The following is a 13,826-nucleotide window of genomic DNA, read 5'->3' on the forward strand; positions in this document are numbered from 1 at the left end:
CGAACGGGTCTCTACTGCGCAGTAGAAGGCCGTAGCTGGGCGGAAGAGGGCGGAACGGCGGAGTTTGGCCGCCGTATTCATGGGAGCGGTCCGGCCAACGCAGACAGGGCCGGTCCGAATGGGGGACGGGCCGCAGCAGCTGCGTGACATCACACGCAGCCGCTGCGGGCCGGGGAGCGATGAGTAGCTCCTGGCCAGCACGCTGAAGCTGCGCTGGCCGGGAGCTACTCTTGAAGTGCAAAGGCATCGCCGCTGTGTGATGCCTTTGCACTTCTGCGGGGGGCCCGCCACTGACATGCGGGGTGGACTAGCCCTGTGCTGGGCGTCCCCCCACATGTCAGTGTGAATGATCGTAGCTGTGCTAAATTTAGCACAGCTACGATCAACTCGGAATGACCCCTATTATTAATATATATATAAATATACACATGGAACTATCAGGCGATTTGTTTATTTAGAGATCTCTACAAAGTACACGCGGACACCCCCTGAGATTAGAAGAGAGAAAATGTCATTCCCAAGAAGGAAGGGGTTCTTCACAGTAAGGGCAGTAAGGATCTGGAATTCTTTACCAGAGAAGGTCATAATGGCAAACTCAGGCATTAAATTTAAGAATGGGTTGAATACATTTCTAATTGAAAAAAATATCCAAGGATATAGCTTTTAATATGATTGTATTGCATAACTACAGTGTCGGACTGGGTAATGAGGGGCCCACTAGGGGGAATGCAGCAATAGGGGCCCATGTGTAGGGGTGTGGACAATCTCCAGAAGCGGTGTGGCAAGCCATGATAGAGATTTAGCTAACTATTAGAAAAAGCATGGTCTGAGACCTTTAATAAATATAGATAGCAAATACTGCTAGTGCATGTATGATAATGTACCAGATTAATAATAGAAAATACACCATAGCCCTGTGAAGTATAAGGTAACATATGCACAGGGGCGGAACTACTGGCGGGGCAGGCAGTGCATTGCACTGGGGCCCCGCCGCACTCAAGGGCCCACAGCCGCCGGCCGGCATTACATGAATGAGTCACAATGACTCATTGTATGTCATGCCGCAGCCGCACACCAGCGCTCCCGTGACCCGCCCGTCATAAGGAACGATTCTGGCCACCCGCACACGAAGGAGGGAGGAGGGTCCGTCCCTCCCTCCCTCATATACAAACAGGTCACAGTCTCTCAGTGAAGGAGAGAGCCGCAGCAGCGCTTTGTTACTGGTGGAGGCGCTGCTGCTGCTGCTCCTCTGCTTCACTATAGGCTGTCTCTGAGAACAGCCTATAGGGAAGCAGAGGGGCAGCAGCAGCAGCGCCTCCACCAGTAACACAGCGCTGCTGCAGCTCCCTCCTTCACCTCCCTCCTCCTTCTTCTCTACTGCCCGGGAAGCTGCACCGAGGAGCCTGAGCCAACAGAGAGGGTAAGTATAATTCTTCTTTCTTTCTTTCTTTCTTTCTTTCTTTCTTTCTTTCTTTCTTTCTTTCTTTCTTTCTTTCTTTCTTTCTTTCTTTCTTTCTTTCTTTCTTTCTTTCTTTCTTTCTTTCTGTCTCTTTCTTTTTTTATTTGTTGGGACTGCCTGCCGCAATGTGTAAAAAGGGGGGACTGCCTGCCGCTATGTATAAAAATGGGGAATCTGCCTGCCGCAATGTAAAAAATGGGGAATCTGCCTGCCGCAATGTAAAAATGGGGAATCTGCCTGCCGCAATGTGTAAAAATGGGGAATCTGCCTGCCGCAATGTAAAAATGGGGAATCTGCCTGCCGCAATGTGTAAAAATGGGGAATCTGCCTGCCGCTATGTATAAAAATGGGTAATCTGCCTGCCGCTATGTATAAAAATGGGGAATCTGCCTGCCGCTATGTGTAAAAAGGTAGAATCTGCCTGCCGTAATGTGTAAAAAGGGCACGCTATCTGCCGTTATGTGTAAAAGTGTATGGTGTCTGCCGTAATGTGTAAAATGGGGACGCTGTCTGCCGTAATGTGTAAAATGGGGACGCTGTCTGCCGTAATGTGTAAAAAGTGCACGCTGTCTGCCGCTATGTGTAACGAGGGCACGCTGTCTGCCGCTATGTGTAACGAGGGCACGCTGTCTGCCATTGTGTAAAAAGTGTATGCTGTCTGCCGCTATGTGTAACGAGGGCACGCTGTCTGCCGTTATGTGTAAAAAGTGCACACTGTCTGCCGTTATGTGTAAAAAGGGGAATCTGTTCGCTGTAAGGAGTAAAAGGGTCTCTACCTGGTGTAGTGGTGCTACTGTGCGGCGTAATTTGAAGAATGGAGACTACTGTGCACCGTTTTATGAATTGGTATTATTTTGTGGACACACCCCTTCCCCACGAAGCCACGCCACTATGTATTTTTGCGCGCGCCTACGGCGCGCACTGCCCATGGGGTGGACTTGGATGGGATGGGGGGGGGGGGGGTGGGCCCAAAGCATTTTGTTGCACCTGGGCCCACCGCTTGCTTGTTCCGCCACTGCATATGCATAATGTATAATTCAAGAGCACTGTTTGGAACCTCTTTTCTAGAGGAGGTGGGGCTCACCGGGGGTTTCCCCTGTAGCCCCTGTGGTCTAGTCCAACACTGGCTACGGGTATATCTGATTACTAACAGAATAGTATGGGATCTAAATAAAGGTTGAACTCGATGGACAACTTGTCTTTGTTCAACATTATTAACTATAGTATGTTACCAGGGGTGGATTGGCCCACCAGGACACCATGACAGATTCCGAAGGGCTGGTCCCATATCCCCCTCAGCCAGGCCGATTGACACTCAAGCTGGGCTGGTTCACACTCATTCCAGTACTTGCAGTTCATTGGAACTGCTAGCCATGAAAAGTGGTGAAGCTGTTCTGCCAACGGGGGACCTTGAGAAAGCTAACCAGCCCAGCGGCATCCTCTCTCTAGCCCCGGACAAAGGTCTCGTCAACGAGCCCGGCCCGGGAGCAGCAGCATAGCAATGGTCGGAGCCGGGTTCACTACACCCACCGCCACCCTAGCTCCCGCACTCTCACTGAACTGGCCAGAGCGGCAACTGAGCACAGAAGGGGACCTGGCAGAGAGATTATTTTTAATTACATTATTTGCATTATCATGATGGTGTAAGGGTTCGGGCGTCCCCGGTCACAGTGTATGGTTTGGCGACTGGACAGGAGCAGGATGTCCCATGTTCTCAGGATGCCAGCTGATCAGGCAGCACTCACAGCCAGCCCTGGGATAATTTCTTATGCAAAGTCCTTCAGCCTTATAGCTGCCCAATGTCTGTCCATGATGATGGGCCTATTTATGTAATGTGGTGGCTACGTATGTGGGCCTTCATTCCGAGTTGATCGCTCGCTAGCTATTTTTAGCAACCATGCAAACACATAGTCGCCGCCCATGGGGGAGTGTATTTTCGCTTTGCAAGTGTGCGAACACCTGTGCAGCCGAGCTGTGCAAAAACATTTTGTGCAGTTTCTGAGTAGGTCTTGACTTACTCAGCCCTTGCGATCACTTCAGTGTTTTTGGTGTCGGAATTGACGTCAAACACCCGCCCGGCAAACGCATGGACACGCCTGCGTTTTTTCCAAACACTCCCAGAAAACGTTCAGTTCCCAACCACAAATGCCGTCTTCCTATCAATCTCCTTGTGAACACCCATGCGAATGGATTCTTCATTAAATCCATAGCTCAGCAAAGATCCGCTGTGTGCCCGTACGACGTGCATTCGCATTGCAGTGCATGTGCATGCGCATTGCAGTGTATACGCATGCGCAGTAGAGACCTGATTGCTGCACTGCGAAAAACGTCAGCGAGCGATCAAGTCGGAATGACCCTCGTAATGCGGTGGCTATGTATGTAATGTGATGCTATTTGTGTAATGAGGTGATTGTCATATAATGCAGTGCTATACGTGTAGCGCGGTGCTATACCTGTAATGTGGTGCTATTAGTGTTATGTGGTGCTATTTGTGTAATGCAGTGCTATACGTGTAGTGCAGTGCTATATATGTAATGCAGTGCTATACGTGTAATGCGTTGCTATACATGTAATGTGGTGCTACTTGTGTAATGCAGTGCTATACGTGTAATGCAGTGCTATACATGTAATGCGGTGCTATACATGTAATGTGGTGCTATTCATGTAGTGAGGTGCTATTCATGTAGTGTGGTGGTTATGTATGTAATCAGGGGCGGATTGGCCACTGGGGCAGATTACGCTGCGCGGGTCCCCTGTGTCTGTGTTTCACTACTTGTGTGTGCTCCCTCCGTGTACTGTGCTGTATGTAGTGTGTGCTCCCTCCCTGTACTGTGTTGTATGTAGTGTGTGTTCCCTCCCAGCACTGTGCTGTATGTAGTGTGTGCTCCTCCTCCCTGTACTGTGCTGTATGTAGTGTGTGCTCCTCTTCCCTGTACTGTGCTGTATGTAGTGTGTGCTCCCTCCCTGTACTGTGCTGTATGTAGTGTGTGCTCCTCTTCCCTGTACTGTGCTGTATGTAGTGTGTGCTCCCTCCCTGTACTGTGCTGTATGTAGTGTGTGCTCCTCTTCCCTGTACTGTGCTGTATGTAGTGTGTGCTCCTCCTCCCTGTACTGTGCTGTATGTAGTGTGTGCTCCCTCCCTGTACTGTGCTGTATGTAGTGTGTGCTCCCTCCCTGTACTGTGCTGTATGTAGTGTGTGCTCCTCCTCCCTGTACTGTGCTGTATGTAGTGTGTGCTCCTCCTCCCTCTACTTTGAAACATGTAAGGTTAAAAAAAAGGAGTTTGTAGAATGACAAATCAATAAAATCAGAAGTAGATTAAAGGCATGACAGCAGTGTCAGTAGAAACTGAAAGTGGGCATATCAGTCCTTGTATGTTCAGATGTACGGAGGGCATTGTAGCAGCATATGCATAAAGTTGCAGGTAAACATTAGCATAACGTAAAGCAAAGGAGGTCCCAACTGTGTCTATCTCAGAATAAGAAACTCTGAGGAGTGAACCCGCCCACTTGACAGGCCCCTCCCCCTCAAACAGACTCCATCCCCACTAGGGCTGCTTCCATAAATTTCCCGGGCTGGTGTTCGAGCCCAATCCGCCCCTGTATGTTACTATGTTACTATTATGTCTCACTGAAATAAGTATCACAAATAGCTTTTAAGCACCTCTCCCCCATCAACCAAAACAAAAAAAATCTACTTCATTAACATTTCATTTGCAGGAATGGGAAATTCACAATAGAAAGTAACGCCACTACTGAAATAAAAAAAACATGTAGGACTGCTACAGCTACAGTATGTGGATTTATTTTTTGCTTTGAGTGGCCTAAAGCAGGATATACACCTATACAATGGTCAGGCTATTCTCTCAATTTTGACCCATTCATGTGAAGCTAAAAGAGTGTTTACGCACCTTTGATCATGTTTTAGCAGATGAAAACTGGTCAAATCGAAAGATTGCATGTTATGTGCTGTGAAATATTCATCTGATTCATAGGCGCGATATCGGAACAAAATTGAAGTGTGTACGCAGTCACGCCCATTATCCCTATGCTGCTGCCTTTGTGTCTTTTCATCCAATATTTTAGACAGATGGTGGTTGAAGATTACATGTTACATTGTACAGGTGTGTACACGTGTATCAGCACTGTGGTCGAGACTTCCAGACGGAAGTGAAGTCGATTGTAACACTGCATCAAAAGTGTGATTGTATAGGTGGAATACATAACCAACCGCGGCATCTCGACACTGAAGGTCCCGACATCGGAGGGGATAAATATGTCTACTACCAACCCGCCTGTGCCCTACCCTAACCCTAACCCTGGGGGGGGGGATTGGCGGCTATGGTTAATCCTCCTGGGGAACGGGGGAATTGGCTACGGCTAACCCTTGGGGGGGTGGCAGCTAGGGCTAAACCCCCACCCCCCCAGTGCCTCCCCCCATTGCCTAACCCTAACCCTCCCCCCCTGGGCCCTAACCATAACCCTGATCCACGATACCTTTGGGATGTCGGCTGTCAGTAATCCGATGCCGGTTTACTGAGTGGTGTCGGGATTCCGGCTTCGGTCACATGACCACTGGCATCCCAACATCCAGGATGCTAAATGCATTTGTATAGGTGTGTACCAAGCTTTATTTTTAAAATTGTAAGCAAATAATTGATTTCATCTATGTCTAATTGCCTTTCTGCTTGTTAGACATGGCTAAAATCATTTGCAAAGGTTTGTTGTGGTCCCGGGGCTTTAAAATGGTGGCACAAAAATAGGAGTGAAGTTAAAGGTTTACATTCTGGCTCAAACGTCATTGTTTGATTCACTACTACAACAAAAATACCACAATTTAACAAAGGGTTTGACGAAAATAAAAGTTTGTGAGCAATTACGAAACTGTCCTTTTCTACTGGTTAAATACAAGTTATATTTAATTGACAGAATTAGTACAAAGTGTGGAGATATATGCTCACCAATGACACTGCAGACGTCAGTGAGAACAGACCCATTGGGAGCAGTATATAAAAACAGCAACAATGAAATCTTATTGAAAATATCTTTCCACTAATCCATATATGGGTAGCATTAGCTCCTTTGTTGTAGACCAGGCAGAACCAAATATAAAACAATATAAATATACTTGCTGGCAAGCACAGAGTACATACGTGGTCACAAATGCCACTGACTTCCCACATAACTCCCCTGCTCCTGTGTGTGTAGCCGTCTTCCCAGCAACGCATCTGTGACAAGCTAGAGACTCTTTCCATCCCAGTCAGTTAATTAACATCTTCCTGGATGAAACAGTAAGCAGAGTGCAGCTGGCACTGCAGCCACATCCTCCCATCATGCTCTGTTTAGTATTATCTTCATGTCATTCTCCAAACTATGGTGCAGTGTTTTCCCTATTGTCATTTATTCAACCTAGTCTATTCAGGAATGGTACAGAGTAGTTAGACCAGGGATAAAACTGCCAGTTAGACTTGTAACTTGAAAATTGCAGCAGTGTCACATAACATTACATGAAGTATAAAAAAAAATTACTTAAAACCCCATAACACACTCAATAAAAACCAATAATAATGTAATTGCATCATTATACACAAAGTGTAAACGTGTTACATTTGCTTCTGATGCACAAATATTTCACTTAGAGAAAGCAGAATTCAGGCCAACTCACTGCTACTGTAACATGCTGACAATATAATGAAAATTTCATTTACGGAAAGAAATGTGGAAGAAAGGAGATATCTGAGAGTCTGCTCTCTGTACTTACCGGTATCATCCATTTGTCTTCAAGTATCCCAGTTGTGCTGAGTGGATGCCTTTGATTGCTTGTCTCTCCCCAATAGCTTTCACTGTCACTGGCCTTTCCTGCCCTTCCTCTCTGATGGGCAACCTTTGCAGTGCACACAATTCTTGCTTTAACAGCAGCAGACACAACACCAGGAAATTTAGATCTCCAAGGATGACAAAACAGCCATTAGCTCCATTATAGGCTGACTAAAGCAGTCTGCGCCTATTGAGGAGGTACTTGAAGCCCCATGGATTCAATTCTATTCTGAGCAAGTATAGTAGGGGAGGGGGAATCAGCCTCCCAATCCTCACTAGTATCACATAGAAGTCGATTCTAAACATAGGTATCTGAAGGATAAAACCTGAGCGCCTAATGGCTTGAGGATGAAAAAGTGCGATCAATCACAAGCTGCTCGTCTATACATTGAGACGTCAATCTGAATTTACTGCCCAAGAGTACAATTTTGGAATCCAAAGCACAAAAATAAAAATACTACTGTTTAACTCCTTCAGTGATAGATTGCAGGGGAGTTTACCTATTTTTATTTTTTTTAACATAGCTATTAACTGTAGTAATTGCTATATTTAATGACAACACAATATTTTCATCATTACAGGCACATAGCATGTTATCTATGTGAGCATCCTGAGCAATCATAAGGCCAACAAAACTAGTGGTAAACTACAACTTCAGTTTTTATTTTACCTTGTGATGTTATAATGTGTGCTGTAGGTTGTTAACAGTCCCTGCAATAACTTGGGAAGCACACATTTATTTTTGGCCTTTCCTGCCCTGACTTGGTTTCTATATAACATCTAGTTTTAGCATGGCAGGCCCAATGCTTAAATTTCAGTGACAATCATATAATTATATTCCCAACAGAAAATAGGACAGCACAGATTAATGCCTGCCTGGTGTGTATGTAATGCTGCTACCTATATTATCAAGCCAAGCCCCCTGGTGACTGTAGTCGGAGTGAAATAGTGCTCTGGTTGAACTACCAATGATGAGTGGGAAGACTGATTCAATGGGGTGATTTGTCCTGTCAATGAGTGAGAGGTGAAGAGGCCATAACATCCAGGAACCTAGAATGAGATGGGGAAATCATGGGTTCCCTCTGTGATTTGGGGTATGGGTACATGGTAGCTGCCATGTGGGCACTGGAGTGAAGAGAGCATGGTTTCCCTCCCTTTATGTTATGAGGTGGAAACACTGTCCCATGCTATGCATTTATCAAGTACATTCTATAAAATGATAGGTACAAGCTGTTTGGTTACTATGGGCAACTCTCCACTGGTCCACTTCTCCACTCTTTCCTGAATGTTTTGAAAGACCAATGCATTTACTTTGTTATTTTTGGTAGGGTGGGATGGGCGCTATCAGTGCCGTAACTAGACATTTTGGTGCCCTGTGCCAGGAAGATATTTGGTGCCCCTCCATATTTTAAATAGGTACAGCGCGTGTCCCTGGAAAAGTAGCCTTAAACGTACACCAAATCAAATTATGCCACATAGTGCCCCTTATATTACTCTGCATAGTAGTGTCCCTTATTTACATTACACCACACACTAGAGCCCAGTATTCACATTACGCTACACAGTAGTACCATTATACACATTACGCCACATGGTAGTACCCCCTATACACATTACACCACATGCTAGAGCCACTTATACATGTTTGTCCACAAAGTTGTACCTCTTATACACGTTATGCCCACACAGTACTAGAGACCCTTACACACATTATGCCCACAGAGTTATGTGCTTATTGTACCAGAGGTGAAGCACTTGTAGCCTAAACCAAATGGTGTAACTAAGCATCCATGACAGGACTACACACACACACATACATTCCCTGCCTGCACCCAGCATCTGTATATGTATAATAATATGGGGAGGGAGTGTACATCCAAGCTTGTCAGGGAGCTGCAGCTTTAGTTGTTTTATTTGTGGGTGGTGGAGGCTAAATAGATTACATGGTGCTTTGTCATGCAGGCACAGGCAGTTAGAGATTGCTGGGGTGGGTAGTTCCATCCACAGGACTTCTATGCTGTGTGCAGTGCACCTTCCGCACAACCCAAGTTGCGGCCCTGGGCGGTGTTCCTAGGAGGCCATCCTATTCCCTAGTACAAAGAAAGTTTGTGTCATGAGCCACCACTGTGGCTCATTCCTGCTTATGTTTTTATGTTGTGAGTCTGTTGTATTTCTGTTAGCATTCCAGGTTTTCTTATGTACTTTTTTGTGTTAAGTGTAACTGCAGCCTGTCTCCTGTATATGTGGTCTGTGCAGTTTCACCTGTCAGATAATTAGGCAATGTTTTCCTGCATTCTTCATACATTTCATATTCCTGCAGGTAACAGTTCCCTGTGTATTCAGCTGCAGCATAATTAGGAGTTTTGTCTGTGTGTGTGTGTGTGTGTGTGTGTGTGTGTGTGTGTGTGTGTGTGTGTAACTGAACAGATGCATTGAGTCTCCTCATCAGAGGGCCTAGTCTTCCTGGCTGCTCTCATTGGTAATTGCTCCTAATATTACCCAGCCTGCCCTGAATCTGACACCGGTTATAGCTTGAAGCTTATTGTTTCTGATAGTACCTGTTTCCGGCCCCTGTTTCTTGGTGAATCTAGAATCTGTACAGTTGTGATATTATAACACTGGTGATACCCAGTCCAGTCAGAATCCTGTGTACCCTGTCCTGCCAGAATCCTGAGTTCATTACCTGTTACCTGAGTTCCTCACTGTGCATGTGAGACCTAGCCTGGAAGTACTTTCAGACAGCTCCAGCCTTACCGTGCCTTGTCTTGATTTGTCCTGCCTTGTCTGAAATCCAGGGGTCTCCTGAAGCTAAGTAATCTTGTTATCTGTACCTTGCCTTGCTCTGCCAAGTTCTTTTAGGAACTCACTGCTAAATGATTTATTATTCATACCATCCTGTGCATTGTTGCATGTGTATACGGTCTTGTTGCTAATAACATCTTGTGCAATGAAGTATATACATATTGATTGTGTTAAGATTATATTCCAACCTGTGCATTCAGTTTTTTCTGTGCAGCGGTATCTAGATACGTGTACGTCTCACCTACTGCAACCTACTCTTGCCTAGCCACCAATAGCCGCCTTGTCTATACATAAAATCTGGAGGCATCTGAGTACGGGGTGGACCTAATCTGCCCTGGAAAGGCAGCTGCTATAGGCAAAGTCTTTGGCTGCAGGAGGCTAAAAGACTGCTGGGCAGGGGTAATTACGTGAGCATCACAAAGATAGCCCATAGCACACTGTAGTCCGCATAACAGTTTGCAGATCAAAGATTACTGTAAACCAGTGGTTTCCAAACTGGGTGCTGTGGCACTTTCAGTGGTGCCGTGAGTTGGTGGTGCAGGAAGTTAAAAGAGAGAAAGTGGTAGAGAGAATGGGGAGTTAGTAGACTTGCCATAATATCCCTTTAAACCAGGACACCTATGATTTACACAGGTTCTGTGGCTGATTAAAACCAGGTAAAATGCTGACTTGAATTTAGCCAGCCACACAGTACCTGTGTAAATCATTGGTATCCCAGATTAAAGGGATAAAATTATAAGCCTAGGAGTTAGTGTAATCAGAGATATCGCAATGGTGAGTGATGGCCAAATTGTAACATTCCACTCCTCTGGATCAGCTCAGCTCATTCATATGGCATCCTGGCATGCCCTGTGGTTCCCTGTGCACACCATTCCCTGCTTTGCCTCTGTTTCCAGTTTAACAGTGTGGCTAGGCCCAGCACAGTATCTTGACTCTCATCATGTGATCGCTCCTGCACCTATCCAGTTCCTGCATTATTCCACAAATACTGCAGCCTATCCACTCCCCTTCTCAGCTAGTTCCTGGCTTCTGCTACAGTTGTCTGTGGTCATCCCCAGTCAGGGCCGGACTGGGACCATAAATAGGCCCTGGCATTTTTGAAGCCCACAGGCCCACCTCGGTGTCAGCATCTGACTCCTCCTCTTACTATTCCAGACTCCTCCTACTTCTTAGTCTATGCTCTTACAAATATAAATTATTATAACAACATACAAGTGTACATCATTCTGTATTAAAATACACACAACTATTGGTTGAAGTGGAAATGTTGAAGTGGGGGTATGGAAAAATAAAGGTTGTAACTAAGCCCGCGCGCTCAAGAAAAGGGGCATGGACACGCGCGCGCCCCATTCACTAGAATGAGAGCGTCTGTGTGCACTCCCGGCGGGGCTAAGCGGCGACCAATCAGACAGAGAGTGTCCCATAGAGGCCAAAAATATGGGTGTGGCCAATTAAAATGGGACGTGATACACAGACATATGCCCCCAATAGTGCAGTGCCAGATCCACAATTGCCCCCACAGTGCCAGGTATACAAATGCCTCCACAGTGCCAGGTATGCAAATGCCCCCACAGTGCCAGGTATACAAATGCCCCCACAGTGCCAGATCCACAAATGCCCCCACAGTGCCAGATCCACAAATGCCCCACAGTGCCAGGTATACAAATGCCCCCACAGTGCCAGATCCACAAATGCCCTCACAGAGCCAGATCCACAAATGCCCCCACAGTGCCAGATCCACAAATGCCCCCACAGTGCCAGATCCACAAATGCCCCACAATGCCAGATCCACAAATGCCCCCACAGTGCCAGATCCACAAATGCCCCACAGTGCCAGGTATACAAATGCCCCCACAGTGCCAGATTCACAAATGCCCCCACAGTGCCAGATCCACAAATGCCCCACAGTGCCAGGTATACAAATGCCCCCACAGTGCCAGACCCACAAATGCCCCCACAGAGCCAGATCCACAAATGCCCCACAGTGCCAGGTATACAAATGCCCCCACAGTGCCAGATCCACAAATGCTCCCACAGTGCCAGATCCACAAATGCCCCACAGTGCCAGGTATACAAATGCCCCCACAGTGCCAGATCCACAAATGCCCTCACAGAGCCAGATCCACAAATGCCCCCACAGTGCCAGATCCACAAATGCCCCCACAGTGCCAGATCCACAAATGCCCCACAGTGCCAGATCCACAAATGCCCCCACAGTGCCAGATCCACAAATGCCCCACAGTGCCAGGTATACAAATGCCCCCACAGTGCCAGGTATACAAATGCCCCCACAGTGCCAGATTCACAAATGCCCCCACAGTGCCAGATCCACAAATGCCCCACAGTGCCAGGTATACAAATGCCCCCACAGTGCCAGACCCACAAATGCCCCCACAGAGCCAGATCCACAAATGCCCCACAGTGCCAGGTATACAAATGCCCCCACAGTGCCAGCCAATTGCCCCCACAGTGCCAGGTATACAAATGCCCCCACAGTGCCAGGTTAACAATTGCCCCCACAGTGCCAGGTATACAAATGCCACCACAGTGCCAGGTAAACAATTGCCCCCACAGTGCCAGGTATACAAATGCCCCCACAGTGCCAGCCAATTGTTCCCACAGTGCCAGGTATACAAATGCCCCCACAGTGCCAGGTAAACAATTGCCCCCACAGTGCCAGGTATACAAATGCCCCCACAGTGCCAGGTATACAAATGCCCCCACAGTGCCAGGTAAACAATTGCACCCACAGTGCCAGTCAATTGCCCCAACAGCAGTGCTGCAGCTGCTTACAGCTGCTGCTGCTCCTCCGGCTGGGATGTGACTGAGGCTGTCAGGAGCTGAGAGCGTGCCAGCGCGGCTATGTCTGGCGGCGTGTAGCGGACTTCAAACCAGCCGCCGGTTCGTGAGCCAATCAGAGCTCGCGGACCGGCAGCGGTGGCTCCTGATTGGCTGCCGGTCCGCGAGCTCTGATTGGCTCACGAACCGGTGGCTGGTTTGAAGTCCACTATACGCCGCCAGACATAGCCGCGCTGGCGCGCTCTCCTCCCCTGACAGCTGAGACACGCTGCCGCCGGACTGAGCGGCAGCGTGTCTCAGTGAGCGCTGGACCGGCCCACGTGGCCATCGGCCCTTCTGGCATTTGCCAGAAGTGCCAGATGGCCAGTCCGGCCCTGTCCCCAGTGGACTCTGAAGGTGGGTATACACTAGGCGACATGCTCTATGAGTGACGTTGCAAAGTGTTTCCCCTCCCGGGATGGAGCGGTCTGCGGCAGGGCATACACACTGAGCGATAGGACTACCATATCGGTCAGTGACATCACGCCGCGGCCGAGCCGTGAATGCAGCTCTTGGACGACCCGCGGGGCAGCACATCACTCGTCGTCGCCGGCATACACACTTGCCGAGAAAGTGAACGACGTCACTCAGGAAGGGTGAAAAATCAGCGACGTTGTTCATTTTCTTGGCGAGTGTGTATGCACCTTCAGTCTCATCACTGATGGGAATCCTACTGACAGTCTGTGCTACATCTATGCTCTAAACGCTCAGCTTTACTGTGAGCTTTCCTCACTACTTGCTATAGTTCCAGTGTACTGTGCACTATTGGGATTTCATGCTCTAATTTGCAGTTTCACCTGTTTCTCATAGCTTCAGTATTACTGTAAGCTCCAGGGGACATTTCAAGTGTTCTAGTGTTCTCAGTGCTGCAGAGAACATCTCCTCTCATTGTGCTTCTGTAATTACAAAAC

At 47.6% G+C, this 13,826-nt stretch overlaps 1 protein-coding gene across 1 annotated transcript in view; it reads right to left on the reverse strand.

Annotated features, from left to right (window-relative positions):
- PHACTR2 (phosphatase and actin regulator 2) overlaps positions 1 to 7,460 on the reverse strand; it is a 345,447-nt gene extending 337,987 nt beyond the window's left edge. Inside the window, exon 1 of the mRNA XM_063917469.1 lies at positions 7,220 to 7,460. Within this exon, the coding sequence (XP_063773539.1) occupies positions 7,220 to 7,232 (13 nt within the window). The 5' untranslated portion in view covers positions 7,233 to 7,460. The remainder of the gene's footprint in view (positions 1 to 7,219) is intronic.
- Between the last annotated feature and the right edge of the window lie 6,366 nt (positions 7,461 to 13,826).

Source organism: Pseudophryne corroboree, chromosome 4 (assembly GCF_028390025.1).
Source record: "Pseudophryne corroboree isolate aPseCor3 chromosome 4, aPseCor3.hap2, whole genome shotgun sequence".
NCBI lineage: Eukaryota > Metazoa > Chordata > Amphibia > Anura > Myobatrachidae > Pseudophryne > Pseudophryne corroboree.